This window comes from Rutidosis leptorrhynchoides, chromosome 4 (genome assembly GCF_046630445.1).
Source record: "Rutidosis leptorrhynchoides isolate AG116_Rl617_1_P2 chromosome 4, CSIRO_AGI_Rlap_v1, whole genome shotgun sequence".
Taxonomy (NCBI): Eukaryota; Viridiplantae; Streptophyta; class Magnoliopsida; order Asterales; family Asteraceae; genus Rutidosis; species Rutidosis leptorrhynchoides.
Window position 1 is genome coordinate 428,879,725 of NC_092336.1, and position 22,017 is coordinate 428,901,741.

Consider the following 22,017-nt stretch of genomic DNA (forward strand, 5'->3'; position numbering starts at 1 on the left):
GATGCTAAAAAGCAAGTTTTATGGTATTCATTAGCTCGTCTAATAGGAGGTAGCGATGAGGCGTGGGTTTGTTGTGGTGATTTCAATGAGGTAAGGGATAAATCTGAAAGGTTCAATTGTGTTTTCGTAGAGAGTAGGGCAAGACGGTTCAACGAGTTCATCGATTCATGTAATCTCATAGACATTCCTTTAGGTGGTAGGCTGTTTACTAGGGTTAGCGATGATGGCATAAAGTATAGCAAAATTGATCGTTTCTTAGTGAACGCTAAATTCTTCGATTCGTGGAACAACCTGTCGGCTCTTATAATGGATAGAACCAAGTCAGACCACTGTTCGATTATCTTGAAACATGATGTTAAAAATTTCGTTCCGAAGCCTTTCAAATTATTCAATGCTTGGTTCAACGATGATGAGTGTGAGGAGATTATTACAGAATGTTGGTTGGATACTATCAATAGTGGGCCGAGGTTAGACTGTTGCTTTATGAACAAGCTCAAACGGGTAAAAGGGATTTTAAGAGAGTGGAGTCGGGATAAGTTCGGTAACATTGATAAGGAAATTGAGAACTTTAAGGATATTGCTTCGAACCTAGAGCTCAAAGCAGAATCCACTCCTCTGAATGACAATGAACTTGAGATTTGGAAAAATGCAAGGAAAACATGGATAGATATAGATAGAATTAAAACAAGCATGATTAAACAAAAGGCGGGAGTTAGATGGGCTTTAGAAGGTGACGAGAATTCCAAATTCTTTCACGCACATATTCGCAACAAATACAATGAATACAACATTCGGGGGTTAAATATTAATGGTACTTGGTGTGAGGATCCTGAAAGCATTAAAAAAGAAGCATTCGATCACTTCAAAAAGCAATTTGAGGAGCCCGATAATGATAGACCTTCGATGGAGGACCTGCTATATCCTTCCATTTCAGCAGTTGATTCCTCTGCCCTGGAAAACCCATTCCTCGAAGATGAAATCCTAGAAGCGGTGAACGATTGTGGGAGCACAAAAGCGCCCGGGCCTGATGGTTTCAATATGCGTTTTTTCAAAAACAATTTGGAAGGTTATTAAACAGGATTTAATAGAGGCTATCTCGTGGTTTTGGGATAAAGGCTAAATATCGAAGGGGTGTAATGCCTCTTTTGTCACACTCATCCCAAAGAAGGTTGATCCACTTGGATTGGGTGATTTTCGTCCGATAAGCTTGATCGGAAGCTACTACAAAATAGTGGCCAAAATCCTCTCAAACCGTCTAAAGAAAGTCCTACCTTCTCTTGTGGGATCCGAGCAAAGTGCGTTTCTAAAAGATCGGTTCATTCTCGACGGAGTTTTAATTGCAAACGAGACCATTGACCATATTAAGCACTCACGAAAAAAAGGTGTCATTTTCAAAGTAGACTTCGAAAAGGCCTTTAATAGCCTCAATTGGAATTTCCTTTTTGAAGTTATGAGAAGCATGAGATTCGGAAGTAAGTGGATTAATTGGATTTCAAGCTGTCTGAGATCGGCATCGATATCTATTTTGATTAACGGATCTCCTTCTAAGGAGTTCTCGCTCGAAAGAGGGGTGCGCCAAGGTGATCCCCTCTCGCCTTTCCTTTTTATTATTGCGGCGGAAGGATTAAACATCCTTACAAAGGCGGCGGTTGACAAAGGATTATTCAAAGGTGTAGAGGTCGGGAATGATAAAGTGCTTATTTCCCATCTTCAATATGCCGACGATACAATCTTCTTTGGAGATTGGGGGAGGGAAATTGTTCTCAATCTAAGAAACCTTCTTAAATGTTTTGAGCTATCTTCGGGTTTGAAAGTCAACTTTCAAAACAGTTGTCTTTTCGGTATTGGGGTTGACAATTCGGAAATAAACCTAATGGCCAAGATAATGGGTTGCAAAGTCGGGTATTTCCCATTCATGTACTTAGGCTTACCCATTGGTGCTAAAATGTCAAGAATAAGAGAATAGATGTCGGTAATCGATAAATTTAAGTCACGGCTTTCAAGTTGGAAAATACGTTCGTTGTCAGTAGGAGTAAGATTAACCTTGATTAAATTGGTTCTAAATAGTCTTCTGTTGTACTATTTTTCGCTATTTCGTGCTCCGTCAAGTGTGTTGAAAATACTAGAGAGTGTGAGAAAATATTTCTTTTGGGCGGGTTCGGGTTCGGGTTCCAATATCTCATGGGTCAAATGGGAATGCACTTTAAATTCATTCGGGAAGGGGGGTTTAAATATCGGGTCCTTGAAAAGTAAAAATCTCGCCTTATTGGAGAAATGGTGGTGGAGGTTTAAAACCGAAACCGATTCCCTATGGGTGAAAATTATTCAAAGTCTTTACGGTTCCTGTGGTGGCTTGACGGTGGAGAGTGATCAATATCACTCTCTTCCCTCAAGTGTTTCGCGCTCTGTAATTGTTGCAGGTGATTCCATTAACGATTTACAAGTTCCATTCAAATACTCTTTTGTCAAGACGATCAGAGATGGTGGCTCAACCTTATTTTGGAAAGAGCATTGGGTCGGGAGTGACAAGTTATGTTCTCTCTTTCCAAGGCTCTTTCAGCTCGAGATTGACAAAAACGCCACAATCAAAGATCGGTTCCAGGTCTGTTGGGATGCTGCAGGTATAGCTTGGAATTGGGTTCGAACACCGAGCGGAAGAACTGCGGATGAACTTGACAATCTGAAGATCATGTTGGCTGCTGTTAATCGAGATTGTAACTCAAGCGACAAATGGAGCTGGAGCCTATCATCTAATGGGAGGTTTACGGTAAAAAAAACTGTCAACTCTCATCGATGAAATGGTTCTTGGTCCGTATTCGAAACAACATGGTACGTTAAGGAACAACCTTGTCCCTAAAAAGGTTCAAATTTTCATTTGGAGGGTAATGTTAAAAAGGTTAGCGTTTAAAGTGGAATTAGACAAGAGAGGAGTTGATTTACATAGCGTGAGGTGTCCCATTTGCGATGACGATCTAGAGTCGGTGGAACATATTACACTTTCGTGTGATCGAGTTAAATATGTGTGGGTTAGAATATTCAAATGGTGGGGTGCTAATGGTTTCGTGTGTTCAAACATTACGGAATTGGTTAGCTCCAAAGGCCCTTCGACAATGACTAGTGCGGGGGAATCAATTTGGCAAGCTCTTAAGTGGATAAGTTTATATCTTATATGGAAGAACCGGAACACGTTGGTATTTCAAGGTAAAAGTTGGAACGCTCCGATGATTCTTAACGAGATACAAACTAAGTCTTTCGAATGGATTTCATTGAGATCAAAAGGGAAAAAGTTTGATTGGCTTTCGTGGCTTTCGAATCCTAGTGTTTATTTCAATTTTTTGTAACTCTATAAGATTATTAGTGTGTTTTTTTCGCTGGCTTAGGCTAGGTTGCTTTCTTTGCAACCTCTTTTGTTTAGCCTTCGTGTTTGTTAGATGCTTTTATGTAAGTGGCATCTTTTTGTTGTATCTGTTTTTGGATTAATGATATTTGCTTTTCAAAAAAAAAAAAAAAAAAAAAAAAAAACATCACAAGCTTCGTTTGCCCTTTTTGGTGGTTCCAAAGTCGTTTTGACGCTACCCCCATCCCCCCCCTCCCTCTCTCTCTCCCTCTCTCTCCCTCCCCTTGTTTAAATAAGGTAATGATTACCTCTATACGTGTTTATTTGTTGATGTATTAGGTGTTCACAGTTTTTTGTTCATTCCTTAAAAAATTCAACCAACATCCATGTGCAAGTATTTGGGCCTTGGCCCAAGGGGTATTTTCTAGTTATTAATATGAGAATAAGTTAAATAAAATTTATTTTCTAGTTGAATATAACCATAAGTTCCATGCTTAGAATTTGAGTGTCCATCCACCAATTACGATTTATGATATACTTCCATTTCATGAAAAGATTAATGATCATTTCCCTACCACCCACGTGAAGCTACAGTGGAGTGAAATAAACTAAATCGAAGTAGTATAAAAAGTTTTAAAATAGCGAAAAGCGTCACAAAAGTAAAAGTAACAACTTTAGCGTTTGGGAAAATAATTTTCCATCGCATCAACTTGGATAAAAACTTTGTTTCAACGTCTAGGCAAAAAGAGGCAAAAACATTGGTTCGGCCTTTTAATTTATTTATGTGGTAAATATTAAGAGTATTACAAAGATACAAATAAAAAGTAATGGTAAATTCACTCACGAATTTAATAAATTCACTCATTTTGTGGATTGCATATTTGTACTGTACATACTTATAATGCATTATAAAAATTGTGGATTTATTAAAAATGTGAGTGGATTATCATTGGCCTTATTTAAATGAAATTCTAAACTTATTTTTGATAACTTGATACTAAACGACCAATGGCGAGTTTAGCTTGTGACCCGTAGGGTTACGGGACACTGTTAGTTTAAAATTTTTGTGTATATACTCTTTTTTAAAATGTATAGGACACCACTAAATTTAACTACAGGACCCCGTAAATTTTTCAAATTTATTGTTTTCCATAAATTGTATAAGATACCACTAAATTTAACTAGTCGGACCCATATATATTTCGAATTTGTAGTTTTGTTAAGGTAAATAATCATTAAAATAATATTCGAATATAATTGGTACTAGGAAAAAAAATATTGGGACCCCATTGAATTTTGACTAGAATCGCCACTGTAAACGACAGGGTCGGCCCGGAGAATATCAAGGCCTAGAGCGAGGCATAAAAAAGGGCCTCTAGATTCACTAATATAAGCTATTCAAATGTCTCTATTTTTGTCTCAAAATAACTTCGTCCTCTAAATTCACTAAATTGAACAACTAATTTGAGCTGATAAAAGATTACTAAAATTAAATTGAGATGAAAGGCGTATTTTTTCTTAAAAATTTGTGCAAAAAACTTAATGTGAATCATATATGATGAAATTGAACTAGGCCTCTATTTCCTTTGTATCATAAAAATTAAAAACCACCCATATTGTATTTTTGTTTATGCGTGGTATCAGTGGGTCTATTTTGAGGATAAAGTTCTTATATGAATTATTTGTCAATTATCTTTGAGATGGCCACATAAGTTAGAACTAACTATTTACCCTTACAATACAAATAAACTACATCATTACCTCTAACTCATGGGGTGGCTAGTGCCCTCTTTTTGTCTTGCAAGAGTTTCATTCATGATAAGAATCCTACATTGCTGCTGGATGGAAAAAAAAGTTAGCTATTTAAAGTACATTTCGGTTAAATTAACAAATGTAAATTTAAGGCCTCATTGACTCTAGGTTAGCGGGTTAAATAATCTCAGCTTTCTTTCTTACAATTAAATGCAAAAATTACTTGAGCCAAGTCTATTCGGGGGCCCTTTTAAAATCATGGGCCCTGTGCAATTGATCAACTTGCACTACCTTCGGGCCAGGTTTACTAAATTTGAAATGTCCCGTTCTTATTGATTAAAAACGTTCCATATTAATTGATTTCGTTGCGAGGTTTTGACCTCTATATGAGACGTTTTTCAAAGACTGCATTCATTTTAAAACAAACCATAACCTTTATTTCATCAATAAAGGTTTAAAAAGCTTTACGTAGATTATCAAATAATGATAATCTAAAATATCCTGTTTACACACGACCATTACATAATGGTTTACAATACAAATATGTTACAACAAAATAAGTTTCTTGAATGCAGTTTTTACACAATATCATACAAGCATGGACTCCAAATCTCGTCCTTATTTAAGTATGCGACAGCGGAAGCTCTTAATAATCACCTGAGAATAAACATGCTTAAAACGTCAACAAAAATGTTGGTGAGTTATAGGTTTAACCTATATATATCAAATCATAATAATAGACCACAAGATTTCATATTTCAATACACATCCCATACATAGAGATAAAAATCATTCATATGGTGAACACCTGGTAACCGACATTAACAAGATACATATATAAGAATATCCCCATCATTCCGGGACACCCTTCGGATATGATATAAATTTCGAAGTACTAAAGCATCCGGTACTTTGGATGGGGTTTGTTAGGCCCAATAGATCTATCTTTAGGATTCGCGTCAATTAGGGTGTCTGTTCCCTAATTCTTAGATTACCAGACTTAATAAAAAGGGGCATATTCGATTTCGATAATTCAACCATACAATGTAGTTTCACGTACTTGTGTCTATTTTGTAAATCATTTATAAAACCTGCATGTATTCTCATCCCAAAAATATTAGATTTTAAAAGTGGGACTATAACTCACTTTCACAGATTTTTACTTCGTCGGGAAGTAAGACTTGGCCACTGGTTGATTCACGAACCTATAACAATATATACATATATATCAAAGTATATTCAAAATATATTTACAATACTTTTAATACATTTTGATGTTTTAAGTTTATTAAGTCAGCTGTCCTCGTTAGTAACCTACAACTAGTTGTCCATAGTTAGATGTACAGAAATATATCGATAAATATTATCTTGAATCAATCCACTATCCAGTGTATACGTATCTCCGTATTGATCACAACTCAAACTATATATATATTTTGGAATCAACCTCAACCCTGTATAGCTAACTCCAACATTCACATATAGAGTGTCTATGGTTGTTCCGCAATATATATATATATATATATATATATATATATATATATATATATATATATATATATATATATATATATATATATATATATATGGGTCGACATGATAGGTCGAAACATTGTATACGTGTCTATGGTATCTCAAGATTACATAATATACAATATAAGTTGATTAGGTTATTGTTGGAATAGATTTATTACTAACTTTCACGTAGGTAAAATGAGTAGTTTTTATCAATCTTGTTTTACTCGCCATTTTTTCATTTCTAATCCGTTTTGAGTGATTCCAGTGGCCACGGTTTCGTATTGAACTTAACTTTATGAATCTAAATAGAAAAAGTATAAGTTTATTGTCAGAAATACAAGTTACAAGTCGTTTTTGAAAGAGGTAGTCATTTCCGTCGAAAGAACGACATCTTGATGACCATTTTGAAAAACATACTTCCACTTTGAGTTTAACCATGATTTTTGGATATAGTTTCATGTTCATAAGAAAAATCATTTTTCCAGAAGTATAGCTTTTAAATCAAAGTTCTTCTTAGCTTTTAATTATCCCAACCAAAACAGTCCCCGATTTTACTACGACGGCGTATATCCAGTTTTATGGTGTTTATCGTGTTTCAGGGTTTTAAATCATTAAGTTAGCATATCATATAGATATAGAACATGTGTTTAGTTGATTTTAAAAGTCTAGTTAGAAGGATTAATTTTATTTACGAACAAGTTTAGAATTAACTAAACTATGTTCTAGTGATTACAAGTTTATAACGTTGAATAAGACAGCTTTTTATGTATGAATCGAATGATGTTATGAACATCATTACTACCTGAAGTTCCTTGGATAAACCTACTAGAAATGAGAAAAATGGATCTAGCTTCAAAGGATCCTTGGATGGCTTGAAAGTTCTTGAAGCAGAATCACGACACGAAAACAATTTCAAGTAAGATTTCCACTCGAAATAAGATTGTTATAGTTATAGAAATTGAATTAAAGTTTGAATATGATTATTACCTTGTATTAGAAAGATAACCTACTGTAAGTAACAAAGGTTTCTTGATCTTGGATGATTACTTGGAATGGATTTAGAAAACTTGGAAGTAAACTTGCAATCTTGGAATTATTCTTGATTTTATGAAACTAGAACTTTTGAAATTTATGAAGAACACTTAGAACTTGAAGATAGAACTTGAGAGAGATCAATTAGATGAAGAAAATTGAAGAATGAAAGTGTTTATAGGTGTTTTTGGTCGTTGGTGTATGGATTAGATATAAAGGATATGTAATTTTGTTTTCATGTAAATAAGTCATGAATGATTACTCATATTTTTGTAATTTTATGAGATATTTCATGCTAGTTGCCAAATGATGGTTCCCACATGTGTTAGGTGACTCACATGGGCTGCTAAGAGCTGATTATTGGAGTGTATATACCAATAGTACATGCATCTAAAAGCTGTGTATTGTACGAGTACGAATACGGGTGCATACGAGTAGAATTGTTGATGAAACTGAACGAGGATGTAATTGTAAGCATTTTTGTTAAGTAGAAGTATTTTGATAAGTGTATTGAAGTCTTTCAAAAGTGTATAAATACATATTAAAACACTACATGTATATACATTTTAACTGAGTCGTTAAGTCATCGTTAGTCGTTACATGTAAGTGTTGTTTTGAAACCTTTAGGTTAACGATCTTGTTAAATGTTGTTAACCCAATGTTTATAATGTCAAATGAGATTTTAAATTATTATATTATCATGATATTATCATGTATGAATATCTCTTAATATGATATATATACATTAAATGTCTTTACAACGATAATCGTGACATATATGTCTCGTTTAAAAATCATTAAGTTAGTAGTCTTGTTTTTACATATGTAGTTCATTGTTAATATACTTAATGATATGTTTACTTATCATAATATCATGTTAACTATATATATATCCATATATATGTCAACATATAGTTTTTACAAGTTTTAACATTCGTGAATCACCGGTCAACTTGGGTGGTCAATTGTCTATATGAAACATATTTCAATTAATCAAGCCTTAACAAGTTTGATTGCTTAACATGTTGGAAACATTTAATCATGTAAATATCAATCTCAATTAATATATATAAAAACATGGAAAAGTTCGGGTCACTACAGTACCTACCCGTTAAATAAATTTCGTCCCGAAATTTTAAGCAGTTGGAGGTGTTGACGTATCTTCTGGAAATAAATGCGGGTATTTCTTCTTCATCTGATCTTCACGCTCCCAGATGAACTCGGGTCCTCTACGAGCATTCCATCGAACCTTAACAATTGGTATCTTGTTTTGCTTAAGTCTTTTAACCTCACGATCCATTATTTTGACGGGTTCTTCGATGAATTGAAGTTTTTCGTTGATTTGGATTTCATCTAACGGAATAGTGAGATCTTCTTTAGCAAAACATTTCTTCAAATTCGAGACGTGGAAAGTGTTATGTACATCCGCGAGTTGTTGAGGTAACTCAAGTCGGTAAGCTACTGGTCCGACACGATCAATAATCTTGAATGGTCCAATATACCTTGGATTTAATTTCCCTCGTTTACCAAATCGAACAACGCCTTTCCAAGGTGCAACTTTAAGCATGACCATCTCTCCAATTTCAAATTCTATATCTTTTCTTTTAATGTCAGCGTAGCTCTTTTGTCGACTTTGGGCGGTTTTCAACCGTTGTTGAATTTGGATGATCTTCTCGGTAGTTTCTTGTATAATCTCCGGACCCATAATCTGTCTATCCCCCACTTCACTCCAACAAATCGGAGACCTGCACTTTCTACCATAAAGTGCTTCAAACGGCGCCATCTCAATGCTTGAATGGTAGCTGTTGTTGTAGGAAAATTCAGCTAATGGTAGATGTCGATCCCAACTGTTTCCGAAATCAATAACACATGCTCGTAGCATGTCTTCAAGCGTTTGTATCGTCCTTTCGCTCTGCCCATCAGTTTGTGGATGATAGGCAGTACTCATGTCTAGACGAGTTCCTAATGCTTGCTGTAATGTCTGCCAGAATCTTGAAATAAATCTACCATCCCTATCAGAGATAATAGAGATTGGTATTCCATGTCTGGAGACGACTTCCTTCAAATACAGTCGTGCTAACTTCTCCATCTTGTCATCTTCTCTTATTGGCAGGAAGTGTGCTGATTTGGTGAGACGATCAACTATTACCTAAATAGTATCAAAACCACTTGCAGTCCTTGGCAATTTAGTGATGAAATTCATGGTAATGTTTTCCCATTTCCATTCCGGGATTTCGAGTTGTTGAAGTAGACCTGATGGTTTCTGATGCTCAGCTTTGACCTTAGAACACGTCAAACATTCTCCTACGTATTTTGCAACATCGACTTTCATACCCGGCCACCAAAAATGTTTCTTGAGATCCTTGTACATCTTCCCCGTTCCAGGATGTATTGAGTATCTGGTTTTATGAGCTTCTCTAAGTACCATTTCTCTCATATCTCCAAATTTTGGTACCCAAATCCTTTCAGCGCTATACCGGGTTCCGTCTTCCCGAATATTAAGATGCTTCTCCGATCCTTTTGGTATTTCATCCTTTAAATTTTCCTCTTTTAAAACTCCTTGTTGCGCCTCCTTTATTTGAGTAGTAAGGTTATTATGAATCATTATATTCATAGATTTTACTCGAATGGGTTCTCTGTCCTTTCTGCTCAAGGCGTCGGCTACCACATTTGCCTTCCCCGGGTGGTAACGAATCTCAAAGTCGTAATCATTCAACAATTCAATCCACCTACGCTGCCTCATATTCAGTTGTTTCTGATTAAATATGTGTTGAAGACTTTTGTGGTCGGTATATATAATACTTTTGATCCCATATAAGTAGTGCATCCAAGTCTTTAATGCAAAAACAACCGCGCCTAATTCCAAATCATGCGTCGTATAATTTTGCTCGTGAATCTTCAATTGTCTAGACGCATAAGCAATCACCTTCGTCCGTTGCATTAATACACAACCGAGACCTTGCTTTGATGCGTCACAATAAATCACAAAATCATCATTCTCTTCAGGCAATGACAATATAGGTGCCGTAGTTAGCTTTTTCTTCAATAATTGAAACGCTTTCTCTTGTTCATCATTCCATTCAAATTTCTTCCCTTTATGCGTTAATGCAGTCAAGGGTTTTGCTATTCTGGAAAATTCTTGGATGAATCTTCTGTAGTAACCAGCCAATCCTAAAAATTGACGTATATGCTTTGGAGTTTTTGGGGTTTCTCACTTTTCAACGGTTTCGATCTTTGCCGGGTCCACCGGGATACCTTCTTTGTTCACTATGTGACCGAGGAATTGAACTTCTTCCAACCAAAATGCACACTTTGAAAACTTAGCGTACAGTTTTTCTTTCCTCAATACTTCTAGCACTTTTCTCAAATGTTCTTCGTGCTCTTGATCATTCTTTGAGTAAATAAGTATGTCATCGATGAAAACAATGACAAACTTGTCAAGATATGGCCCACACACTCGGTTCATAAGGTCCATGAACACAGCTGGTGAGTTAGTCAATCCAAACGGCATAACCATAAACTCGTAATGACCGTAACGTGTTCTGAAAGCAGTCTTTGGAATATCATCTTCTTTCACCCGCATTTGATGATACCCGGAACGTAAGTCAATCTTTGAATAAACAGACGAGCCTTGTAGTTGATCAAATAAGTCGTCGATTCTCGGTAGTGGGTAGCGGTTCTTGATGGTAAGTTTGTTCAACTCTCGGTAGTCGATACACAACCTGAATGTACCATCTTTCTTCTTGACAAACAAAACAGGAGCTCCCCACGATGATGTGCTTGGTCGAATGAAACCACGCTCTAAAAGTTCTTGTAATTGGCTTTGCAGTTCTTTCATCTCGCTGGGTGCGAGTCTATAAGGAGCACGAGCTATTGGTGCAGCTCCTGGTACAAGATCTATTTGAAATTCAACAGATCGATGTGGAGGTAGTCCCGGTAATTCTTTCGGAAATACATCGGGAAATTCTTTTGCGACGGGAATATCATTGATGCTCTTTTCTCCAGTTTGTACTTTCTCGACATGTGCTAGAACAGCATAGCAACCCTTTCTTATTAGTTTTTGTGCCTTCAAATTACTAATAAGATGTAGCTTCATGTTGCCCTTTTCTCCGTACACCATTAAGGGTTCTCCTTCTTCTCGTACAATGCGAATTGCATTTTTATAACATACGATCTCTGCTTTCACCTTTCAGCCAGTCCATGCCAACTATTACATCAAAACTCCCTAACTCTACTGGTATCAAATCAATCTTAAATATTTCGCTACCCAGTTTAATTTCTCGATTCCGGCATATATTATCTGCTGAAATTAATTTACCATTTGCTAATTCGAGTAAAAATTTACTATCCAACGGCGTCAATGGACAACTTAATTTAGCACAAAAATCTCTACTCATATAGCTTCTATCCGCACCCGAATCAAATAAAACGTAAGCAGATTTATTGCCAATAAGAAACGTACCCGTAACAAGCTCCGGGTCTTCCTGTGCCTCTGCCGCATTAATATTGAAAACTCTTCCGTGGCCTTGTCCATTTGTGTTCTCCTGGTTTGGGCAATTTCTAATAATGTGGCCCGGTTTTCCACATTTATAACAAACTACATTGGCATAACTTGCTCCGACACTACTTGCTCCGCCATTACTCGTTCCGACACCATTTGTTCCTTTCGTTCTATTAACCCCTGGTCCGTAGACCTCACACTTCGCCGCGCTATGACCATTTCTTTTACACTTGTTGCAAAATTTGGTGCAGAACCCCGAGTGATAGTTTTCACACCTTTGGCATAGCTGCTTCTGATTGTTGTTGTTGTTGCGGTTGTTATTGTTGTTGGGATGATTGTTGTAGTTGATGTTGTTGTTGTTGTTGTTGTTGTTGGGCCGTTTGTTGTAGTTGCGATTGATATTGCGATTGTTGGGATAGTTGTTGCGATTATTGTTGTAATTGCTGTTGTTGTTGTATTGGTGATTCTTATCACCGTTTTCCTCCCACTTTCTTTTTACTTGCTTCACATTGGCCTCTTCAGCAGTCTGTTCTTTAATTCTTTCTTCAATCTGGTTCACTAGTTTGTGAGCCATTCTACATGCCTGTTGTATGGAGGCGGGCTCGTGTGAACTTATATCTTCTTGGATTCTTTCCGGTAATCCTTTCACAAACGCGTCGATCTTCTCTTCCTCATCTTCGAACGCTCCCGGACACAATAGGCACAATTCTGTGAATCGTCTTTCGTACGTGGTAATATCAAATCCTTGGGTTCGTAACCCTCTAAGTTATGTCTTGAGCTTATTGACCTCCGTTCTGGGACGGTACTTCTCGTTCATCAAGTGCTTGAATGCTGACCACGGTAGTGCGTAAGCATCATCTTGTCCCACTTGCTCTAGATAGGTATTCCACCATGTTAACGTAGAACCTGTGAAGGTATGCGTAGCGTACTTCACTTTGTCCTCTTCAGTACACTTACTTATGGCAAACACCGATTCGACCTTCTCGGTCCACCGTTTCAATCCGATCGGTCCTTCGGTTCCATCAAATTCCAAAGGTTTGCAGGCAGTGAATTCTTTGTAGGTGCATCATACACGATTTCCTGTACTGCTAGATCCAAGGTTATTGTTGGTATGTAGCGCAGCCTGTACTGCGGCTATGTTTGAAGCTAGAAAAGTACGGAATTCCTCTTCATTCATATTCACGGTGTGTCGAGTAGTCGGTGCCATTTCCTTCAAAATAGTCAAATGGAACAAGTTAATCATACAGAATATTAAGAGTAGTTAATAGTATTTCGTAGCATAATATGAACTCATTTATAAAAGCTTTTTCTTCATATTAGCGTTTTATAAGTTTAAATTCGGGTAGTACCTACCCGTTAAGTTCATACTTAGTAGCTAATATACAATTCAACTACTACAATTCTATATGAAAAACTGATTATAATAATATTTCGCGTTCAAACTTTTACACAATATTTTACAAACTTACAATACCGCTTATTTTACATATAGCATGAAATATAGCACACAATAAATTTGATACAAGATGGCTGTGAAGATAATTCTAGCTAGTACACAAGACGTTCATCAAAGGCAATAAAGACACGTAATTCATACGTCCAGAAACAAGTCATGCATTCTGGTTTTACTAGGATTACTTCCCATCCTTGGTCTTGAGGAACATAACCGTTATGGCCGTTGATAAGACAGCGTGTTGTAACGTCGTCAAAGGGACGAGGGTTACGTAATGTCCAACAGTCCCGTAACAATCTAAAAACCTCATTTCTTACCCCAATTACCGACTCCGTCACTTGTGGGAACGTTTTGTTTAATAGTTGTAGCCCGATGTTCTTGTTCTCACTTTGGTGAGAAGCGAACATTACTAACCCGTAAGCATAGCATGCTTCTTTATGTTGCATGTTAGCCGCTTTTTCTAAATCATGAAGTCCTATATTCGGATACATTGAGTCAAAATAATTTCTTAACCCGTTGCGTAAAATAGCATTTGAGTTCCCCACAATATATGCGTCAAAGTAAACACATCGTAACTTATGGGTTTCCCAATGTGATATCCCCCATCTTTCAAATGAAAGTCTCTTATAAACCAAGACATTCTTGGAACGTTCTTCGAATGTCTTACAAACTGATTTCGCCTTAAATAGTTGTGCCGAGGAATTCTGACCGACTCTAGACAAGATTTCATCAATCATGTCTCCGGGTAGGTCTCTTAAAATATTGAGTTGTCTATCTATTTTGTGTTTTTAAACTGTAAAATAGACAAGAGTTAGATTCATAAAAAAAAAATTACTTATTTATACAAGCAATTTTTACATATATCATAAAGAATAAGCACACTATATTACATATATTACACCACACGAATACAACTATCTTATTCCGACTCGCTCGTTTCTTCTTCTTCGGTTTTGGTTCGTTTTGCCAAGTTTCTAGGGATATATGATGTTCCCCTAATACGAGCCGTCGTTTTCCACATTGGTTTAGAAAAACCTGGTGGTTTAGAGGTTCCCGGGTCACTGTTACAACTTAAGGGCTTCGGGGGTTGACGATACATATAAAGTTCATCGGGGTTGGAATTAGATTTCTCTATTTTTATGTCCTTTCCCTTATTATTTTCTTTTGCCTTTTTAAATTCAGTTGGGGTAATTTCTATAACATCATCGGAATTCTCGTCGGAATCCGATTCATCAGAGAATTGGTAATCCTCCCAATATTTTGCTTCCTTGGCGGAAACACCATTTACCATAATTAACCTTGGTCGGTTGGTTGAGGATTTTCTTTTACTTAACCGTTTTATTATTTCCCTCACCGGTTCTGATTTCCTCCTCCGGTTCCTCCTCTTCCGGTTCTGATTTTTCTTCCGGTTCCATGCTTAGAATTTGAGTGTCCATCCACCAATTACGATTTATGATATACTTCCATTTCATGAAAAGATTAATGATCATTTCCCTACCACCCACGTGAAGCTACAGTGGAGTGAAATAAACTAAATCGAAGTAGTATAAAAAGTTTTAAAATAGCGAAAAGCGTCACAAAAGTAAAAGTAACAACTTTAGCGTTTGGGAAAATAATTTTCCATCGCATCAACTTGGATAAAAACTTTGTTTCAACGTCTAGGCAAAAAGTTGCAAAAACATTGGTTCGGCCTTTTAATTTATTTATGTGGTAAATATTAAGAGTATTACAAAGATACAAATAAAAAGTAATGATAAATTATTTAATAAATTCATTCATTTTGTGGATTGCATATTTGTACTGTACATACTTATAATGCATTATAAAAATTGTGGATTTATTAAAAATGTGAGTGGATTATCATTGGCCTTATTTAAATGAAATTCTAAACTTATTTTTGATAACTTGATACTAAACGACCAATGGCGAGTTTAGCTTGTGACCCGTAGGGTTACGGGACACTGTTAGTTTAAAATTTTTGTGTATATACTCTTTTTTAAAATGTATAGGACACCACTAAATTTAATTACAGGACCCCGTAAATTTTTCAAATTTATTGTTTTCCATAAATTGTATAAGATACCACTAAATTTAACTAGTCGGACCCATATATATTTCGAATTTGTAGTTTTGTTAAGGTAAATAATCATTAAAATAATATTCGAATATAATTGGTACTAGGAAAAAAAATATTGGGACCCCATTGAATTTTGACTAGAATCGCCACTGTAAACGACAGGGTCGGCCCGGAGAATATCAAGGCCTAGAGCGAGGCATAAAAAAGGGCCTCTAGATTCACTAATATAAGCTATTCAAATGTCTCTATTTTTGTCTCAAAATAACTTCGTCCTCTAAATTCACTAAATTGAACAACTAATTTGAGCTGATAAAAGATTACTAAAATTAAATTGAGATGAAAGGCGTATTTTTTCTTAAAAATTTGTGCAAAAAACTTAATGTGAATCATATATGATGAAATTGAACTAGGCCTCTATTTCCTTTGTATCATAAAAATTAAAAACCACCCATATTGTATTTTTGTTTATGCGTGGTATCAGTGGGTCTATTTTGAGGATAAAGTTCTTATATGAATTATTTGTCAATTATCTTTGAGATGGCCACATAAGTTAGAACTAACTATTTACCCTTACAATACAAATAAACTACATCATTACCTCTAACTCATGGGGTGGCTAGTGCCCTCTTTTTGTCTTGCAAGAGTTTCATTCATGATAAGAATCCTACATTGCTGCTGGATGGAAAAAAAAGTTAGCTATTTAAAGTACATTTCGGTTAAATTAACAAATGTAAATTTAAGGCCTCATTGACTCTAGGTTAGCGGGTTAAATAACTCAGCTTTCTTTCTTACAATTAAATGTAAAAATTACTTGAGCCAAGTCTATTCGGGGGCCCTTTTAAAATCATGGGCCCTGTGCAATTGATCAACTTGCACTACCTTCGGGCCAGGTTTACTAAATTTGAAATGTCCCGTTCTTATTGATTAAAAACGTTCCATATTAATTGATTTCGTTGCGAGGTTTTGACCTCTATATGAGACGTTTTTCAAAGACTGCATTCATTTTAAAACAAACCATAACCTTTATTTCATCAATAAAGGTTTAAAAAGCTTTACGTAGATTATCAAATAATGATAATCTAAAATATCCTGTTTACACACGACCATTACATAATGGTTTACAATACAAATATGTTACAACAAAATAAGTTTCTTGAATGCAGTTTTTACACAATATCATACAAGCATGGACTCCAAATCTCGTCCTTATTTAAGTATGCGACAGCGAAAGCTCTTAATAATCACCTGAGAATAAACATGCTTAAAACGTCAACAAAAATGTTGGTGAGTTATAGGTTTAACCTATATATATCAAATCATAATAATAGACCACAAGATTTCATATTTCAATACACATCCCATACATAGAGATAAAAATCATTCATATGGTGAACACCTGGTAACCGACATTAACAAGATGCATATATAAGAATATCCCCATCATTCCGGGACACCCTTCGGATATGATATAAATTTCGAAGTACTAAAGCATCCGGTACTTTGGATGGGGTTTGTTAGGCCCAATAGATCTATCTTTAGGATTCGCGTCAATTAGGGTGTCTGTTCCCTAATTCTTAGATTACCAGACTTAATAAAAAGGGGCATATTCGATTTCGATAATTCAACCATACAATGTAGTTTCACGTACTTGTGTCTATTTTGTAAATCATTTATAAAACCTGCATGTATTCTCATCCCAAAAATATTAGATTTTAAAAGTGGGACTATAACTCACTTTCACAGATTTTTACTTCGTCGGGAAGTAAGACTTGGCCACTGGTTGATTCACGAACCTATAACAATATATACATATATATCAAAGTATATTCAAAATATATTTACAATACTTTTAATACATTTTGATGTTTTAAGTTTATTAAGTCAGCTGTCCTCGTTAGTAACCTACAACTAGTTGTCCATAGTTAGATGTACAGAAATATGTCGATAAATATTATCTTGAATCAATCCACGACCCAGTGTATACGTATCTCAGTATTGATCACAACTCAAACTATATATATATTTTGGAATCAACCTCAACCCTGTATAGCTAACTCCAACATTCACATATAGAGTGTCTATGGTTGTTCCGCAATATATATATATATAGATGGGTCGACATGATAGGTTAAAACATTGTATACGTGTCTATGGTATCTCAAGATTACATAATATACAATATAAGTTGATTAGGTTATGGTTGGAATAGATTTATTACTAACTTTCACGTAGGTAAAATGAGTAGTTTTTATCAATCTTGTTTTACTCGCCATTTCTTCATTTCTAATCCGTTTTGAGTGATTTCAGTGGCCACGGTTTCGTATTGAACTTAACTTTATGAATCTAAATAGAAAAAGTATAAGTTTATTGTTAGAAATACAAGTTACAAGTCGTTTTTGAAAGAGGTAGTCATTTCCGTCAAAAGAACGACATCTTGATGACCATTTTGAAAAACATACTTTCACTTTGAGTTTAACCATGATTTTTGGATATAGTTTCATGTTCATAAGAAAAATCATTTTTCCAGAAGTATAGCTTTTAAATCAAAGTTCTTCTTAGCTTTTAATTATCCCAACCAAAACAGCCCCCGGTTTTACTACGACGGCGTATATCCAGTTTTATGGTGTTTATCGTGTTTCCGGGTTTTAAATCATTAAGTTAGCATATCATATAGATATAGAACATGTGTTTAGTTGATTTTAAAAGTCTAGTTAGAAGGATTAACTTTATTTGCGAACAAGTTTAGAATTAACTAAACTATGTTCTAGTGATTACAAGTTTATAACGTTGAATAAGACAGATTTTTATGTATGAATCGAATGATGTTATGAACATCATTACTACCTTAAGTTCCTTGGATAAACCTACTGGAAATGAGAAAAATGGATCTAGCTTCAAAGGATCCTTGGATGGCTTGAAAGTTCTTGAAGCAGAATCATGACACGAAAACAATTTCAAGTAAGATTTCCACTCGAAATAAGATTGTTATAGTTATAGAAATTGAATTAAAGTTTGAATATGATTATTACCTTGTATTAGAAAGATAACCTACTGTAAGTAACAAAGGTTACTTGATCTTGGATGATTACTTGGAATGGATTTAGAAAACTTGGAAGTAAACTTGCAATCTTGGAAGTATTCTTGATTTTATGAAACTAGAACTTTTGAAATTTATGAAGAACGCTTAGAACTTGAAGATAGAACTTGAGAGAGATCAATTAGATGAAGAAAATTGAAGAATGAAAGTGTTTGTAGGTGTTTTTGGTCGTTGGTGTATGGATTAGATATAAAGGATATGTAATTTTGTTTTCATGCAAATAAGTCATGAATGATTACTCATATTTTTGTAATTTTATGAGATATTTCATGCTAGTTGTCAAATGATGGTTCCCACATGTGTTAGGTGACTCATATGGGCTGCTAAGAGCTGATCATTGGAGTGTATATACTAATAGTACATACATCTAAAAACTGTGTATTGTACGAGTACGAATACGGGTGCATACGAGTAGAATTGTTGATGAAACTGAACGAGGATGTAATTGTAAGCATTTTTGTTAAGTAGAAGTATTTTGATAAGTGTATTGAAGTCTTTCAAAAGTGTATAAATACATATTAAAACACTACATGTATATACATTTTAACTGAGTCGTTAAGTCATCGTTAGTCGTTACATGTAAGTGTTGTTTTGAAACCTTTAGGTTAACGATCTTGTTAAATGTTGTTAACCCAATGTTTATAATGTCAAATGAGATTTTAAATTATTATATTATCATGATATTATCATGTATGAATATCTCTTAATATGATATATATACATTAAATGTCTTTACAACGATAATCGTTACATATATGTCTCGTTTAAAAATCATTAAGTTAGTAGTCTTGTTTTTACATATGTAGTTCATTGTTAATATACTTAATGATATGTTTACTTATCATAATATCATATTAACTATATATATATCCATATATATGTCATCATATAGTTTTTACAAGTTTTAACGTTCGTGAATCACCGGTCAACTTGGGTGGTCAATTGTCTATATGAAACATATTTCAATTAATCAAGCCTTAACAAGTTTGATTGCTTAACATGTTGGAAACATTTAATCATGTAAATATCAATCTCAATTAATATATATAAAAACATGAAAAAGTTCGGGTCACTACAAAATTAACCTAATTATCTTATGTTATGTTATCAGTAGAACTGAAATATAGCTGACTAAAAATTAAAGACATCATATTAAAAGGACATAATTACGCAGATACTCCTGCGATTTTCACAAAATTACTTATTTAATCCCTAAACGTTTTTGTGTAGGTTTACAATTGAATAGATAATCCATGCGTCTGACAATCGTTAAAAATTTCATTAGCTTTATTCATGTGCTTTAGCACATGAAGGTAAAATAGTCATTTTTTCTCTTTTCCTAACTTATCTCTTTCAACTAAAATCCCAAAATTAAAACCTGAACATCACAAAACCTAATTATCTTCAAACACACAAAATAGGATGTACGAATTCAAACGACCAATCACCAATGTTGTATGTGAAAGATTTTCTTCTTTATTAATATGCAAAACACGCCTCACAATATTCCAAACAAGTTCTACTACACAAATCTAGCAAAAAATTTACACAACACAAATTAATGAAACAAAATTTTGTTTATTATTATACATACGTTGTTTCATTATATTTCATTAACAACGTATGTATAATTAGCAAAATTTTACATCTAATTACATTCTATTGTTGTCTTAATATACATGATGTCTACATAAATCTTAAGAATATAGTGACAAATACTCCGTTATCAAAGTGAATTAGCTAGGTAACTAAAATAGAAAGTAACACTACATGATAAATTTAGGTAGCCTTATAATATGTGGTCTTAATACTCAAATCTTTGATCTATCTAAATTTGTTTATTAGTCAACCATAAATTAATGGTCCAACATTTCATTTGAATGAGTTAAAATGAAGGTCCGCTCTACTTTTTCTTCTTTTTTTCAAAAAATGTAACAACATTATAACAAATTAAAAGAGCAACAAGTACAATCAATAAAAAAAATTCAAAACGAGCGTACTCAAACTAAAATCATCAACATGGTAAAAATGCATGTTTGCTAGGCAATAAAATAAAACTAAAACTATAAATATATGAATAAATAATATTATACTAAAATAAGAATAAACAAATAAGGCCACTCTACTTTGGACACTAAATGCACTTCATGACTTTTAAGTGTTGCACAATTCATTGTGAAAGCATATCTCATCTCCACAAATGTCACATAAGAAATGCCCATTTTTTCATCCAATAAACATTATATTGTTTTGATAAATTCTTTTAAGAACACATGTTTTATACTTTTTATTTTAGTTCATTTAACAAAATACCTTTAATTCATCATTCATAAAATAAAAGAACTAATCACCGACAATTTAATAAAACAATTAGAGTCATGCATTATATAGTTATACTCTACAAGTACTTGATATTCATATATTTAACGCACAATTGTATAAATATTTTAAAGATTTTTATTACAATAATCCTTAAAGTTATCGTTAAGGTGTATAAACATAATAATATCGTTCCAAAAAAATAAAAATATTTGTTTGGCGTGTGCTAAGGAAAAGGATAGCGGTAAGGACGGAGTTAGATAATAGAGGAATCGACTTGCATAGCGTTTGATGCTCGGTTTGTGATGATGAGTTGGAATCGGTTGAACACTCTATGATCTTTTGTGAGTACGGCAGTACGCTTTCGAGATTTGGACTCGTGTATTCAAATGGTGGAACCTTGGCAACTTCTCTAATCTTAGTCTTGATGAATTGTTGCTTGAAAATAATAATCGTGCAATGTCATATTGGGGTAAAAAGATATGGCAGGGGGTGGAATGGATTTGTGCGTATTTGATTTGGAAGAATCGGAACTCGGTGGTGTTCAAATACAAATGATGGAATGTACCGGTTGCAATAAGTGAGATTCAAGTAAAATCATTCGAGTAGATTTCAAAACGTGCAAACGGTAGTCTTCAATTGGCAAACGTGGTTATCGGCTCCAGAAATGTATTTATCTATAGTCTGATTTTTGTGTGATGCTACCTCTACATCCAAACGTTTATGTAATTATCGTGTAATTCGAGTCAGTCTTGTGGTTCATGTTTGTGTGTTTCTGGGACATCCCAGCTCCTTGTATCACAATTTCTTTGAGTTGTTAACATAGATTTGTTGCTTTTTTTTTAAAAAAAAAAAAAAAAAAAAAACATATCATTATGATAATCGCTACTTTATATTTATCGTATAAACCTATGTCCTACGGAGTATTATT

General features: G+C 34.4%; 1 protein-coding gene across 1 annotated transcript; it reads left to right on the forward strand.

Moving 5' to 3' along the window:
• The first annotated feature begins 2,798 nt into the window (after positions 1-2,798).
• On the forward strand, positions 2,799-3,341 carry LOC139842082 (uncharacterized). Its single transcript, XM_071832259.1, has one exon. The coding sequence runs from the start codon at positions 2,799-2,801 to the stop codon at positions 3,339-3,341; it is 543 nt and encodes a 180-aa protein (XP_071688360.1).
• The last annotated feature ends 18,676 nt before the right edge of the window (positions 3,342-22,017 follow it).

Bases quoted from the DNA above. Each gene is read 5' to 3' on its own strand.
- LOC139842082 (XM_071832259.1), top strand. From the start codon at position 2,799: ATGGTTCTTGGTCCGTATTCGAAACAACATGGTACGTTAAGGAACAAC.